The sequence below is a fragment of the Lepidochelys olivacea genome, assembly GCF_965140295.1.
Source record: "Lepidochelys olivacea isolate rLepOli2 genome assembly, chromosome: 6".
In the NCBI taxonomy this organism is placed as follows: Eukaryota; Metazoa; Chordata; order Testudines; family Cheloniidae; genus Lepidochelys; species Lepidochelys olivacea.
Genome location: NC_140416.1, coordinates 108,899,557 through 108,916,286, shown reverse-complemented (window position 1 = coordinate 108,916,286; position 16,730 = coordinate 108,899,557). Strand labels below are relative to the sequence as shown.

The 16,730-nt window shown below is 44.2% G+C and overlaps 1 protein-coding gene across 1 annotated transcript in view; it reads left to right on the top strand.

Moving 5' to 3' along the window:
- Positions 1 to 574: 574 nt before the first annotated feature.
- The window catches only part of LOC311522274 (exocyst complex component 3-like), a 32,392-nt gene continuing 16,236 nt past the window's right edge, over positions 575 to 16,730 (top strand). The window contains exons 1-4 of the mRNA XM_084631402.1: positions 575 to 983; positions 3,405 to 3,996; positions 9,003 to 9,114; positions 12,875 to 12,949. Coding sequence (XP_084487528.1) covers positions 743 to 983; positions 3,405 to 3,996; positions 9,003 to 9,114; positions 12,875 to 12,949 — 1,020 coding nt within the window. The 5' untranslated portion in view covers positions 575 to 742. The remainder of the gene's footprint in view (positions 984 to 3,404; positions 3,997 to 9,002; positions 9,115 to 12,874; positions 12,950 to 16,730) is intronic.

Genomic DNA, 16,730 nt, shown 5'->3' with positions numbered 1-16,730 from the left:
TGCCCCTATAACTTTAAACTTTTCATTTTCTTCATTTAAAAATGCTGGGTTGTGTATAACTGCTAGAGGGCAGTCCCAGGCAGCCGCTGGGTACCCCAGGAGTTCAGATCCAGTCTCATCACATAAGAACCTCATAGCTCAACAATGAAAACCAATGCCAGTCCTTTTGGGATTTGCACACCCAAGGGCGGAATACTCGATTTTCTTGAAGATGGAGGCAAATTTGGGTCTAAAATAAGGGATGACCTTGGTGCTGAGAAATAACACAGAGTCAGTAGAAAGGCAAGTGCATCAGTGTAGAGCTGCTGTGTGTATTCATGGACACTGTCAACAACAAAATCTCTTGGACTGAGAGGACTCTGAATCTAAATTAGTTGGCAGCATCCAGGGGAATTTTAGTCATTTAGAAACTGCTGAAAATTCCACTGGCTTTCCTCCAGCACCTGTGGTTAGGTTATGTATTAAACGTTTGCTGATGTAACGCTACAGGGGATCATTTACATAATAGAGCTGGTAGGTTATAAAAACTACTGGACTAAACTGTGATATGAAGTTGGCTGAGTTGTCTGGAAGTCAGTTAAAGCAGGCAGGAGCACTGACACTGAATCTGGGGACAGACATCGTCTCACGGAGAGGAACTCTTAAGGCTGAGACTGTAAAATCACATTGAGTTACCGTGGTGCCAACGTTTTCCAGTTAGCCTTCTCAACCTGATAGCAAACACTTGGCTCTTGCTGGGAGTATGAAGAAAATGAAGCATTCCCAATTCACTGGAGGGAGAAAGCTGCAGGGACCATCTTCTGGTGAAAATGCATCAATGCTTCCCAAAGAGGCTCAAAAGGAGAGAGAGAAGCAGAAATCAAATAGGAGACAGAGAGTGAAAGATATGGCAGTCAAATTGCTGAAGAATTTGTCCTCTCTGAAGAAGGAAACTGAAGAGAAGCCTGTGGACAAAGAGTCTGGTGGGAGGCAGTATCTCTCAGGTACTCTCTGCTAGTCTGTCCTCCCCACTGGCCGCCTCCTGTTTCTTCTCACCGTGGAAACTGTTTTCATCAGCTCCTGCCATTTGGAATAGGCTTCCTATCTCTCTCCTCCTCCTGGATTCACCTCTCATTTCAAATCTTTTCTGAAACGTATATTTCTCCTTGCCGATGTTTTTAAATTTTACTCCCCTTTCTGTTGCTCATTTGTATTTCACTTTGCAACTGTATTATCCATCCCTGCAAAGCGCCTTGGTTTAGTTTGTAAGAAAGATGTGATACAAACAGAGTTTGGTTGTAAGCGTGTTCATATGGTGGTCTGTTCTTCCAGTAATGTGCAGGGGGGCATGTGTAGGTAACCTATGCCAACTTAGCTCCCTCTCCATGCTACATCTATTGGCAGGTGCTGGGCCCTTATATGTCGATACCAAAGAAATCTGTTGCCACAGGCAATTGATATTTAGTGATTGTTGTGAGAACCAGAGAGTTAAAAGCACACTTTTTAACTAGACGCAATAAAGCATTTTGTAGGAAGCTGGATTCTGGGAAATATTTTCCTATGTGAATCATCATTTTATATCCCTTAAAGGGCAATGCCCTCCTAGATCCTGACTCTAATGACAAACAGTGAAGATATAGACACAGTTACAGGACGAGCTGGGCTTTAGACCCCTTTTAAGGTGTGTTTACCATGCTCTCAAGCTCAGGTTTGTGGGACCCGTGCTTGGGGAGTCGGTGTTTCCAAACCCATGCTTGCACATCTAAAAACTGCATTGTAAACCTGGGTTTACAATTGCTGGGCCTGGGTTTCACAGCCTTGCTAACACATCCATACTGCACTATGCAGACCTTTTGTCACAGGTCTGCGGCTTAACCTGCGTCCATGCTGCAAAATTACAGGTCCTAGGTGTTTGCTGACCTGAGTCAGACTGATTTGTGCGTGGATGGAAGGGAGTCTTGGGCTCAAACCTGAGTCAAAGCCCGGGCTTAGTGTGCAGTGTAGACAAACACTTAATCCCTCTCGAGTGCGCCCCTCAGGTGACAGACCTTTCTGCCTAAACCACTCCCAAGGTTGGAACCATGTGACTTTACCACCCTTACACTAAATCTCAGGATGCAGCCCTCTGGCTAACCTGACAGACCCAGCTGGGTTTGGCATCTTCAGGTCCTTTTTCTCTGGGAGCCTGTTACAGAATGGATTTGCAGGGACACAGAAATAGCTTCTTCAAAACAAAGCATTGGCTATTCACCCAAAGGTACAAAGCATGCAGAGCAAAGGTACCAAGCAAAAATGCCTGTGTACATATTCCCCCTAGCCTACACCTTAATCTTTCCTTGCAAGCTCAACAGAGTTAATCCCATCTCTGGTCAGAAGAGTGACACTGAGTTCTGCAGCATGCTCTGTGACCCCCTCTCCCAATGTGCGTGTCTGTCCCCATCATGACAACCCACTCAAGTCCCTTCTTTCCTAGGCCAACGTCTTTAAAGTTTTAGCATCTCCTTTGATCCTGATTTAAGTCTGGGAAGAGTGGACCTTGCCATAGGAGCTGGAGCCAGGCATTGAGTATTCTCCAATCAGTGGCTTCTTGCTTGTCTCCTTAGAGACGCTTTGTATTCTATGGACTGTACCTTATCTTTGCTTCATTTGTTTAATTTCCTATTGGTTTCCCACTTACAGCCTCTTTTCACTCTATGTAATCAGGCACAAGTATACTGAGGTGCACATGATATGTATAAAAAATAATACACAACTCCCTCATTCTCCACAGATGTATCTGAAATTGTTTCCAGGGTGTGACCAATCACCAATCACACCAGCCTGTTAAGCATAGGCTCCCATGAGATCTGGGTTCCCTTCCTGGCTCTGCTATAGCTAGGCTTGGAAGAGTTAGTTTTTTATTGCTGCTTGAGAACTTATTGGAGTTTGATTTAAGGCTATTCACTTTGTATATTTTGACTTGTGATGTTGACAATTGTGTTTTAAGTGTTATAAAGCTTTAACTTTTTGAATTGCAGCTTCTACTGTCATTAAATAATTATTGTCTGACTCATCCCATTTCCTGGAACTGTGAAAGTTTAAATCAATCAAAAATTTAAAAAAGATTAAATCCCATAATTGTGTGCAACTGTGAAAATGTAAATGGTTAAAAATGTTGAAAAGTGTTGAAAAACAAACATCAATAGTATTTGTCAAACTTATATATAAGTTCTGCCAAGCCTAACTATAGATGACTGTGGGAAAATCACTTAACTGCACCGGGCCTCAGTCTACCCACCTGTAAAATGGGAATGATACCCTACCTCACAAGGCTGTTATGAGAATACATTCTTATTATCTGTGAGTTGCTCAGTAATTACTATGATTGCCACAGAAAAGTCTATAGCTAAGTCAATAACCTTCTGGTTGTATTTTTACTGTTTCAGATCAAGCCATTTGTGAATTGATAGATCAAGCAAAATTTCTTGAAGCTTGTAATCACATTTATGATCTGGAGCAATCTGAACATAAGAGTGAAATAAAGATTGACTTACTTTACAAAAAAGTAGCAGAAAGAATGTGGTCAGTTGTGCAAGAAGCAATCAGTGGAAGCGATAGTACATTACTGGAGCCACTGAAATCAGTAGGTGAATCACTGAAGTGGGAAAAAGAGAAAGAAAAAGAATGGTTTGACAGTGTCAAAGACATAGAATCTGTTTCAACCTGGAGCCCAAAATACTGGAATAAAGATCTCGAGAAACTGCTAATGGAGTGCATGGCAACACAGATTCCCTCCTTCGTGTCTGCTAGCAACACAAATGAGTCTGCATTAAAAGATCATCTGAGTCAGTTGGAAACCACAATTTTTCCCAACCTGAGATGCAAAAGAGATGTCTTCAAAGAAGCAGGATTGCTTACTACCTTTACAAAATGTTGTAATGCCTGTTTGTCTTCTTACCTTTCCACACTTACAGGCGGTGATATGAGCTTCAGCAAATGTCTTCTCATTTATGAATTGGGCTTTAATATGTACAGAAGGTATGTTCCAAGTAATTCCTCTTTTTCTTTATACCTTTCAGTTTCCCTTTTAGTTCTGAGCATGGTCCTTCTTGAGCTTCAAGGCAGTGATACTGAAGGAACATAAAGGGAAAGGTTAGCCAATATTCAGGCCCTTGTGGGTTAGGAGGAGAAATTGATTATAGGTGTTTCTTTGGTGCAATCCTGTTTATTTACAAGGAATGGACACAAAGTCCTGTTTCCCTAAGCACAGTAGGCATCAAACAACAGGAGGCATTTTCTTTGCTCACAGTTTTTCCAGTCAGCGCACTGCCCCAAAAGCTCTCTCTTTAGGCTTTCTCTCATGGTCTCACTGCTAGTGCTTCTCTTACTGTCTCCTTGGATTTCTTGCTGCTTTCTGTCTGCGTCTGACTTCTTCTGGCTCACAGACATGCTCAGCTCCATCAAACAATGCCCTGCCTCCCTGCGGTTGTATTCAGGCCCCAGGAAAAATTCCTTAGACCACATGGCTCAACTCCTACTCCAGCCTTGCCATGCTGGTCTGTTATTTTGGGTGGTAGCTTCTATTGTTTCAGCTATTACTCATGAAAGGGGCATTTAACACCTCCCTCATTTAGCCTAATCTAATGGAAGGCAGCTATCATGCCTACCAGCACTGCCCATAGGCCAAAGACACACTTCATGGGAGCCACCCAACCTCCCCCATAACAGTGTCTTTTCTATGAGTTTGATTTTGCTTGTTCTTAGTGAATGGATTTCCTTTCCAGACCGAGGCCATGTCTGGCACTACAGACCTATATTGGAATAACTACGTTGTTCAAGGGTGTGAAAAAATCCACGTGTAGACAGTGCTATGTCGGCGTAGGAATGTCTTCACTAAAGCGCTACAGCAGCACAGCTGTATGTGAAGACAAGCCCCTAGATACCTACCAATTTATAAATGGTATCATGGTAGCTGAATCCCTGACCATCTAGGGCCCGGTAGAGCACAACCTTGAACTTCACCCAGAACTGACGAGAGAGACAGTCTAAAGAATAGGCATTATGGAGCAGATTGACTTCCCTATTCTGCTCACTTTGTGCTACACAGATTGGAAATCACCTGCATCTCACCTAGGGATTCCGCTGTTGAGGAGTTCCCAGTGGTGTTAGGGATAGCACGGTGGGCTCCTGCATTACCCCTGCTGCAGCCCTGGCTCAGAGGTGTGGCTGGATTGTATTCTGCTCCATCTGTTTTTAACTGGCAGATGGTACTCTAACCTGTGTTAGGGAAGAGCTGAACAAAGAATTGGGGAGCTGTAACCAGCCCTCTGACAGTCCCCCAGCTCTGCTGCACTGAGTGGAACTCATCTGTAGCACATAATCTGTCCCTCTACCCACAGATGGCTCCCCCCACTCCCAAGGTCAGCCCCAGCACTCTGGCCCCTGCACTCTTCAAGTGCTTTTCAAGGATGGCTCAAGCACAAGACAACTGATTGCAGCCATTTAGCCTTGAGCTTAACAAATGAAGGGCTCACCGTGGTGTGAGCTGCGTTAGAACAGAGCAAGCATAGTGGGGTGCACCGCTCGTCTCTGAACTCCCTGCAGGTTGTTTCTCCTGGTAATGTGGTGCCCATTACTGATCACAGTATCCTAGGGGTACTTTGTTTAGCAGGGGCAGCACTTCTTCTTGTTTAATGGGGAATAGAATCCAGCCTTCCCACAGGGAGATGTTAACAATTCTCACCAATAACGGCGCATCTGTGCCTGTCTCCAGAATACTGGCCATGGAAGCAGTTCCCTCAGCATACACCCAACCTCTTTCTGGCTATGGTACTTACATGGCTTCTATCACTGTTGTATCTGAACTCACTACTGTATCTTTAAAGTATTTATAGGGGAGCACTATTATCCTCATTTTACAGATGAGGCACAGAGAGCCTTGGGGATTTGCTAAGCTTCACACAGGATGTTTGTGGCAAAGCAGGAATTGAACCTGTGTTTTCCACAGCACAAGCTAGTGATTTGAGCACTGAACATCCTTCACTGTGTACTTAAGAACTTGTAGATGGGGCTTAGAAAGTGTTAGTGGGGATAATGATTGTTACGGAAAAGTTAGCACATGTGACTCCATTTTGGTTTGGGGCCCACCATTGTCTAAAAGCAAGCACATCATACACCAGGAGGAGTGATCCTTAGATACTGAATCCCTGTGAAAATCCTCCTCCTTGTCTCCAGCCTGCCTTGACTCCCAGTATCTGTTTTTTGTCAGTCTCTAACTCCCTATCTCTTGGCCTTTGATGTGAGGCCTCCCATCCTGATAATAAAAGTTACTGATGCATGGCTTTAGGACCATGCTGTGTGATTAACATACTGGTTTAGCACGAGGAATGCACCAAGCAGGGATAGGTAGTAGATAAAACAAGGGTTTGTTTATTGGCTAAGGTTTCTGATGCACGAGGGCAACATGCTTTGCTAAAAAGTATATAACCTTTGTATAATCTGTATTCAGGGTCCCCTCCTGGCTAGCAGGGGGGCACCACGCTCGAGCGTAATAAACTTAGTGTCTTTTGGGAACTCTGCAGTTGTGGACTTTGTTTATGTGCCTCAGCCTAGATTCGAACTGTGCGTGACCTATCAGATATAATTCGCAGCATTTGTGTGCGTGTCCTACCAGGTGTAATTCGTAGCATTTGTGTGCGTGTTCTATCAGGTATAATTTGCAGCATTTGTGTGCGTGTCCTACCAGGTGTAATTCGTAGCACTTGTGTGCGTGTCCTACCAGGTGTAATTCGCAGCAGTTGTGTGCGTGTCCTCTCAGGTGTAATTCGTAACGTGTACGACCATACCAGTTGCATTAAAGTCTGGATACATTGATAATTTTTATTGCTATGGTGATGTGGCTTTTTCTATTCTGTGTAGCTTCTCATCTGACATTTTAAACTTTGCACCCTGAAATGTAATGATTGTTGTCCTTATCCTAACAGCATAAATTCATAGTGAAGATCAGTTCTGACCAAGCAGTGCTCCATCTCTGTGCTGTTCTGGAAGCCAGTGACCCTAAGAACTGACTGTACAACTTGGGAAATGTCTTGGTTGCCCCAATTCAGCAAAGAACGTGATGACTTCAAGCAAGTGAATAGTCCATTGACTTCAGTGTGATTACTCGCATGCTTAACGTTAGGCATGTGCTTAAGTACTTTGCTGAACTGGGGCTGTATGTTTGCAGCCAAATATTATTTACTTTCCCAGCCCTTTAAGAGCGATTATGATGGGCTGGTTCTGATTCTTTAAGGTCAGGAGAGGTTGTGTGAGAGGCCAATTACCCAATGTCTGTTCTGGTTACCTGGAAGGAGATGAGAGGCAGGTGATCCCATGGAATAGTTAGTTTCTGGGAGGATGAAGTGACAGGAAAAACCCAGGCTAGTGTTCCTTTATGGGCCCAGGACCAGGAGCCTAGCAGAGTGGGTGAGACATGGCTCTCATCTCTCTCAGCTGGTCCAGGCAGGTGTTTTGGTTGCTAGACGCCCTGGGAAGGATTAAGGGAGTAGTCAGGTAACTGGGTAGATGAATCAAAATGGAGGTTCCAAGCCTAGTCAGGGGAAGCTGCTGAGGGGAAGAACTCAGCTAGCGTAAAGCCCCAAGAAGGAGGGCTATGCAACCTCTGTACCTCAGGGAAAAGTCCACTAGCCTGACTGGGTAAACACAGGCAGGCCCCACCAAGGAGGACTGTGGATACTCTGAGCTTGAGGGGAGATTTTACAAGTTGTGGGGGCTGGGGCTAGACGCACACAGACCAAGAGGGAGGGCTGTGAAACCCTGAATCTAAAAGGAGCGTTCTTTTGGGGGAGCTGATTAATCTGAATAAAGGAGACCCTGAGTGGCGGGAATATTGTTTTTAAAGACTCTGGGTGTAAGTGGATTATTCTGAGAAGTCAGAGGGAAACTGAGGCAAGGTGTGTGCAGTGCCATCCCAGGCCATTGGGGGTGCCCTGGGATGGCACCTATCCACACAGAATATCATGTATATTCTGTAAAATATGAATGTTTGCTTTAATGATTGACTCTTGCACATGAATCAGCGTAGCTTGTGTGGAAATAGCAGGAGAGCTCTATTATTTCCCAACAGAGACTCTTGAGTACCCAGAACTAATAGAACTTTTGGGAGGGCTGATGGTGCTAAGGTCTTTGCATTTAACTATCCCGAATATCTCTTTCACGACAAATATAATAGGTGTTCTCAGCTGTAAGCATATTTATCTGAACTTGTACACTGCACCTCTCTTAACGCTAGGCTTATTACACAAATGTTACCTAAAGCACATTTTGAAGATCAACAACAGGCTGCCCAAACCCAGTGACACCAGCAGACCCTATTTCAGATGTAAAGAATTTTTGCCTCCTCTTCCCATTGTCAAACTACATTACTCTGCCCAGCCTTCTGACGCCTCAGTCATCCCATCCATCAATCACATTCACGCTCCCTTCAAGAAAAGCCTGGGGAAATGTGTAATTGTGTGTCGTACGGCATGTTCTGAAGGTCACCAAATCTATGATCTGTTGGAGCAAGTGGGGAGGAGAGTTCCAAAGCCTTTCGACTTATACTGGTACTGTATAGTTATTCCCCTTCCCATATAGGAATATCACCTTTGAACCTATATAGCTGTATCCACACTGGGAGTCTGAAGGGTCTACACTAACAGTACAACTTTCTAGTGCAGACAAGGCCAAGAGAGAGCTGCAGGAAGGAGTGAGACAGAGGAGAGGGGAGGATGTAATTGGAGAATGGGGCCACAAAAAGGGCCAAAAAGAGAAGAATAAAAAAAGGATGGGGCTGGGGAGGATCAAAAAAATATTTTACCTAGTTGCAATTGTTCCTTAGATGAGAGCTGAATGCTGCTTTGTGCATGCAATTAGCCAGGTGAGCTACACGTCACAAATATGGCCATAGCCAAGCACAGGTTCTCAGTACTGGGATTGGAAGAGCCACAAAGCTACTGGAAAACTGCCGCTCTTACTGCAATTTTGTTTTCTGTGTGCAATGACAGTGAGAAGCTCCTCATGCCCTGCTGGACTCCACAGCAGATGCTCTTAGCTGATGCATATGTTCTCAAGTGGAATTTTTCAAATGTGGAGGAAAAGCTGCTCACAGTCATCCAGGTAAGAACATGGAGTTCTAGCAAACCTGGTTGTCACCCCAAATCATTCTCTTTTTAATAATACATTTCCTTGTTATTTTGGCTCATGTACAGAAAAGGTCAAATACTCCTGTCCAGCTGGCTACCCCATGGCTCTACTCCTCAATCTGTTTATTTAGTAGGAGAATGAAAACATACCACACAGAGAATGGTATTAAATTAGGTGATGGTCTCAGGGTGGTTCCTAGCAGACAGGTGCCTACATCACAAACGGCCCCCATCTCAATGTGTTGGTAGTTTCAGTAAAGAAGCCAAGAACTGAAGGTCCACAAACAGCAGTCTGCCTTCCTCGCCGATAGGCGGTGCCCTATTTGAGCACTTTGGCAAGAGGCTACTGGGAACTTTGAACTGCCTCTTTTCATGCTATTACTATACCTGCACTATGGGGGGGATTCACTCCACACACACAAAATCAGAATATTTAGGTTCTATCCAGGTGGAGTACAGGAGACCATGGAGGTGAAATCCACCCCCCAACTAACCCAGGGCTGTTTCACGGGACTACATACCCCTTTCCCTATGGATGTTAATCAGCCTATAGTTTGGACTAAGGGTCACAGACCCTTTGCACCAGTCATGCAGGATACTGGGGCCTCTGGATCTGAGTAATATGGATCTATGGTCACCCCTAGCCTGCCCCAAAGTGGCCTTCCATGCTAACCTTTGTGGGGCTGGCATAGATACAGTTTCCTTGGCAAAGCACACAGACACCTCACAGAGCCTCTAAGGGCATGTCTACACTGCAACATAAGTCTGTGCTTGAGCATGGGCTCAGGCCTAATCCCCCTTGCGTCTATTCTGTAATTGCGCTAGCCCAGGGCTCAGGCCCAGGGTCCCAGGACCCTGCAGGGCCCAAGTTCAAGTTAAGCCAGGACCCAGGGTCCAAGCCCTATTGCTTTGCAGTATAGATGCAGCCCTGCTTGACTTGGTTCCCGGGTGTCAGCTGGAAGTATCCCACAATTCCACGGGACAACTTCCTTAGTCTTCTCGGTCCCAACAATCTGCAATCCACTTTATTGAAAATGGAAGCTCTTTTCAAATGGCTTTGCAAATGGCAGCAGCTCAGGTCAGTGTTAACCCATTCTCTTCTGATCTGCAAACCCATTGTCAGAGAGCCCTCCTGGGTTTGCTGTGGAGAGCAAAGCGATCAAGCCTTTTGCGAAGTGAGCTGCTTCCTGGAAACGTGCAGGGCAGGCAGTAAAGTTTTCCTACAGTGCACCATGGCCCTAGGGCAGTAAAGTGGCCACATTTCAGAGGTGGGGGGCAGCTAGGGACTCTGGGATATGGTTACTTTGACTTGGGTCTGTGCACTGCAGTGTGGACCCCAGAGCCCTAGGGTTGAGCATGGGTTAGAAAAGTCTTAACATAGGGTTAAAATACAATGTAGATGCTCAAGCCCAGCTGGCACCAGGGCCACTAACCCCGGGCTTACGTTCAGTGTAGACATACCCTTAGTGGGGCTTGAGTGGGGAAGGGGGCCTTACAGTCAAACCATGACTCCAACTCCCAACGCTTCCAGGACAGTATTTATTTTTAATTTAAAAACCCCTTAGAAGGATGCTTTGTAGGAATGTGGTGTGGGCTCCAAAGGAAAGAGATGAGCTTCTGACGGTATACATTGCAATGTCAGGGGTAGCCAAATGAAGAAGGTGCTTTTTAATGTAACTAGAACCCAAGCATGGCAGGGCCCACTTCCCCTAGCACTGGCTGCAGTAAGCTGGCATCAGGCCCTTGTAACATTATCTCTTTCGTTTTCCCAGCCTCTCTCAAACAACATCCACCTGCAACCCAGCTAGTGAAGGAGGGGAAAACCACTACAATTGGCTGAATCAGTTCAGGAAATACTATGGAGCATTACGCTTTCCACAGCAGCGCCCCAGGAATGATTTCTGAAGGAAAAGGCATATTTAGTCATGTACATACTCATATAGGCACCCGTTGAGGAAAGCATCTAAGCATGTGATTAAGTCTGATTGATTTTTTTATGCTTAAAGCTAAGCACATGCTTAAGTGCTTTCCTGAATCAGGACTATAGGGAAGACCTCATGCTCTTAATGTCTCTCTTCAGCATGTGTTTCAGATGAGGATGTGACTATAATCATGGTAAGCACTGTAAGACCAGCTCCAAGAATGCATCTGCATCATTGGCAGAGCTGATGCAATTATCCATCCTGAATAATTTTGATGGTGAATCTCACCCTTTTTATTCCTTTTGGGAAATAACTATATGATAATCAAGACATATGAAAAAATGTCAGCCTATGGGTTATTCATGAGTTGGTGTCTTTGAATAGATTACATTCCTGGTGTCTGACTGATCATGTAAGTCACATGGTATTATTTTTGCTCCTTGCATGGGTGTCTGAAACTTTTAAGAAGAAAAAGAATGAATGACTTGTCTAATTCTTTTAATTGACATCCTGATTTGTTTTCTGATTGGAGTATTGCCCAAATATTTGCACATACAAAAGGCTGTTTTCACAGACATTCACAAATAGAAAATAGCAAGGGATACAATCAAATCAAATGGACATTCAGACTTTGAATACATGGCTTCACCCAAACCCTGTCTTGCCCTATTCAGCCTACTTTGGTCTTCAGCCTACCAGTGCTGAGAGCTCTTATAACTAGTATGATGATGTTTTCTGCCCCTGTGGGTTAGCTGTCTTGGAGGGCAGATTTATCAAATTATCAGCATTTCTTTGGTGCAGATGTCAGGGATTCATCCTGAAGCGCTGACATACAATGGTGGGGAATTTGATCCCCACTTGGGGCCAGTTTTCAAAGCTTTTCTTCCCATAGCATTGTGGATTGTCATTTAATGGCTGATCCGTCATCTCATACAGGACACAGCAGGGTATGCACAGCTGGATGTAAACTTGGCAGGATGCCGAAGTTCAAAGTGACCCACAAAGGGGAAAAAATGGAGCATGCATCTTTCCCCCTCTATTTTTTATGCTGAAAAAAGAAGGTCTGAAAGTTGAGGAGTGGAGGGGGAGGTTTGGTTCCTGCTTGCTTTTTACATGGGAAGTTCAGATCCTCTCTAGATTGGAAGACTCTGTGGTGACTGGAGAACTAGCGACATCACAAGAGCTAAACATGAAAGTTCAGCTACTAAGAGAGAGAGAAGGATTTTTCATCAGACTGTTTATTTGGTTTTGATTAAAATGTTTGAATGACGGTGTAATAATTAATTAATACTTTGTTAAAGATTCAGCACTCTCATCCCTTCCATAAAGTTAAGTGCCCAACATAAATTCCCTTAAACTTCCCACAGGTCTGCCCACAAAAAACAGGGATGGCCAGATATTGCATTCTTGATATTTCTAAGCCAAACAAACAAAAAGACTGCCCACAATCTAAAAAAATAAAAAATGCTAAACAATGTCAGGTCTTCTCTGTTCATCATAAGAAGCAAAAAAGGGCACAAGCCCAATTTATAAAAAAATCCTTTGCTGTTCACATTGAAGCAATGAAACTTCTCTTTACAGTGTCAGGTTTGTTTTCAGATTTTGTGTTTATGGTGCATCCAATAGTCCTTGGCCAGCTTCCCATAGGGCAGCTGCATGATGTCCGCTTGGGTTAAACAGGACTGGACAGTGAGCATAACACAAAGGCAGAAGATTTTCAAATGCACAGGTGCGGGGTGAGATAGAGAAACCTAACAGATTACAAATTGGTTCATATTGTAAATATTTGTATTTTAACTTTGTTATATTCAGAAGGAAGTAAGAGAAGCGCTCAGACAAGTAATTACCGCGAGGGGAAAACCCTATACAGACACTGCAATCATTCAGGTAAACCACAGCTGATGTTCTTTGTAGCATGCAAGTCATTACATGCAAGATCCTCAGCATTTGCTAATATACTCTAATTTTACAGATCTAGGCTCAAGTCTGCATTGTGTTGCTGCAATCCTACGGAATTCAGCTGTAGCTGTGTCACAGAGAGCAGAGTTTTTCCTCTTTTGTATAAAAGAAAAATAATGAACTTTCCTATGTTTCTCTGTGTCCTCAGTAATACCCTGCTCCTGCTTCCACTGAAGTCAGTGGGAGTTTTGCCATTAACTTCTTTGTGGGCAGGCTCATGCTTGAAGTGCTGCATGCATGTTTGCAAGAAACTTTAATATGTGGTGTAGAGGCAGTGGTCCAGATTTTCCTAACCTGACCAAGCACAGGATAGGCCCATTACTCAATGTAGGGCTGGGGGGGAAGAGATAATAACAGAAAACATGGAAATGTCAGAAGTGCTAAATGCCTCTTTTGTTTCCATTTTCACCAAAAAGGTTAGTAGTGATCAGACGTCTAATGTAGTGAATGCCAGTGAAAATGAGGTAGGATCTGAGGCTAAAATAGGGAAAGAACAAATTCAAAATTACATAGACAAGTTAGATGTCTTCAAATCAGCTGGGCCTGATGAAATACATCCTAGAACATTCAAGGAGCTGACTGAGGAGATACTGAGTGAGCCATTAGTGATTATCTTTGAAAACTCATGGAAGATGGGAGAGATTGCAGAAGACTGGAAAAGAGCAAAGGTAATGCCAATCTATAAAAAGGGGAATTAGGAATATCTGGAGAATTACAGTCCAGTCAGCTTAACTTCAGTACCTGGAAAGACACTGGAGCAAATAATCAAGCAATCAATTTGCAAATGCCTAGAAGATAATAAGGTGCTAAGTAACAGTCAACATGGATTTGTCAGGAAAAAATCATGTCAGACCAACCTAGGAATGTGCAGGTGATACTTTGCAAAAATAGCTACTACAGGAAATTTGCATGGGCACATATACAGGCCAAGTTGAGGATCCTTTGAAATTTGGCCCGCCAAGGTTTCCTGTGTGGCCTGCCAATTAAACTCTGTCTGAGCAACTGGAGAGTGGGACGTGATCGTTCCCCTCTATTCGACATTGGTGAGGCCTCATCTGGAGTACTGTGTCCAGTTTTGGGCCCCACACTTCAAGAAGGATGTGGATAAATTGGAGAGAGTCCAGCGAAGGGCAACAAAAATGATTAGGGGACTGGAACACATGAGTTATGAGGAGAGGCTGAGGGAGCTGGGATTGTTTAGCCTGCAGAAGAGAAGAATGAGGGGGGATTTGATAGCTGCTTTCAACTACCTGAAAGGGGGTTCCAAAGAGGATGGCTCTAGACTGTTCTCAATGGTAGCAGATGACAGAACGAGGAGTAATGGTCTCAAGTTGCAGTGGGGGAGGTTTAGATTGGATATTAGGAAAAACTTTTTCACTAAGAGGGTGGTGAAACACTGGAATGCGTTACCTAGGGAGGTGGTAGAATCTCCTTCCTTAGAGGTTTTTAAGGTCAGGCTTGACAAAGCCCTGGCTGGGATGATTTAACTGGGAATTGGTCCTGCTTTGAGCAGGGGGTTGGACTAGATGACTTTCTGGGGTCCCTTCCAACCCTGATATTCTATGATTCTATGATTAGATTAGCTATCTATATCTGGACTATAAGGTGGATAGAAAGCTGGCTAGATTGTCGGGCTCAACGGGTAGTGATCAATGGCTCCATGTCTAGTTGGCAGCCGGTATCAAGTGGAGTGCCCCAAGGGTCAGTCCTGGGGCCGGTTTTGTTCAATATCTTCATAAATGATCTGGAGGATGGTGTGGATTGCACCCTCAGCAAGTTTGCAGATGACACTAAACTGGGAGGAGAGGTAGATACGCTGGAGGGTAGGGATAGGATACAGAGGGACCTAGACAAATTGGAGGATTGGGCCAAAAGAATCTGATGAGGTTCAACAAGGACAAGTGCAGAGTCCTGCACTTAGGATGGAAGAACCCAATGCACCGCTACAGACTAGGGACCGAATGGCTCGGCAGCAGTTCTGCAGAAAAGGACCTAGGGGTTACAGTGGATGAGAAGCTGGATATGAGTCAACAGTGTGCCCTTGTTGCCAAGAAGGCCAATGGCATTTTGGGCTGTATAAGTAGGGGCATTGCCAGCAGATCGAGGGACGTGATCGTTCCCCTCTATTCGACACTGGTGAGGCCTCATCTGGAGTACTGTGTCCAGTTTTGGGCCCCACACTACAAGAAGGATGTGGAAAAATTGGAAAGAGTCCAGCGGAGGGCAACAAAAATGATTAGGGGACTGGAACACATGAGTTATGAGGAGAGGCTGAGGGAACTGGGGATGTTTAGTCTACGGAAGAGAAGAATGAGGGGGGATTTGATAGCTGCTTTCAACTACCTGAAAGGGGGTTCCAAAGAGGATGGCTCTAGACTGTTCTCAGTGGTAGCAGATGACAGAACAAGGAGTAATGGTGTCAAGTTGCAGTGGGGGAGATTTAGGTTGGATATTAGGAAAAACTTTTTCACTAGGAGGGTGGTGAAACACTGGAATGGGTTACCTAGGGAGGTGGTGGAATCTCCTTCCTTAGAAGTTTTTAAGGTCAGGCTTGACAAAGCCCTGGCTGGGATGATTTAATTGGGGATCGGTCCTGCTTTGAGCAGGGGGTTGCCTAGATGACCTCCTGAGGTCCCTTCCAGCCCTGATATTCTATGATTCTATGATCTATCTATCTGTCTATAATATCTGTACTGGCAAAGCCTCCTAATGGAGACACAGCTTATACAGGCCAGAGAGTTATTTTGCTAGTATATTTTATACCAGTTCCCCAAACGAAATAAGCCATACTGGCAAAAGCACTTTTTTTGCCAGTATGACTGCATCTATACTAAGGTTTTTACCAGCATAGGTATGTCAGCTACAAGTGTGATTTTTTTTTTCATACTCCTAACTGAAGTAACAATGCCGGCAAAATTTAACTGTAGAGCAGGCCTAAGGCTGCCTTTTGAATGCTGTGTACCTCTTTTCCCAAGAGACACTGTTGTCCGACTTGATGTCCTGATCAAGCTCCTGACTGAGATGGGATGTGATTACCCAGCTACCATTCTGTACATGTCAACTCAATACAACATTCTTCACTCGCTGTCCTAAACTGATGCATAGTGTTGCTGTACCCTGATTAACAACTGCTAGATCTGGCTGCATTTCAGTGGTGTATAGAGTTGGTGCTATTTGGAGAGGGCTTTGGGATGATTTTTTGTAATGAAAAGTGCTGTATGAATGTAAGATCCTGAAAATATTACTTACTTTCTTTTTGTTCTGTGTTTGTATAGTGCCTAGCACAACAGGGACCTGATCCTTCACTGGGGCACTTAGGTATATAAATATGATGATGATGCATAATATTACTATGTAATATTATACATTATGTAAGATCATGAAAATAGAACTTCTGCAATTTCGTTTTCTGTATGCCTAAAGATGAACTGATTATCAATATTTTCACAATACATGTCTCGTGCTCAGATTAAGGGGATGTGTTTCCTTCCTCCTGTTTTGATGAACTGATACATTTATTGTGGCTAGTGCATGGAAAATCCCATTCTCTCTCTGCGTCATCGTTTGTCTCTCTGACACTACGCAGATCATGGGCTGAACACAGGATATATTATTCTGTCTGTCTCCTTTTTTCCATCTGGTCCTTTCCTACAGCAAGGCTCCATTTCAACAGAGCAGCTAGTAGTGTTAACACCTGTTCAAGTCAATC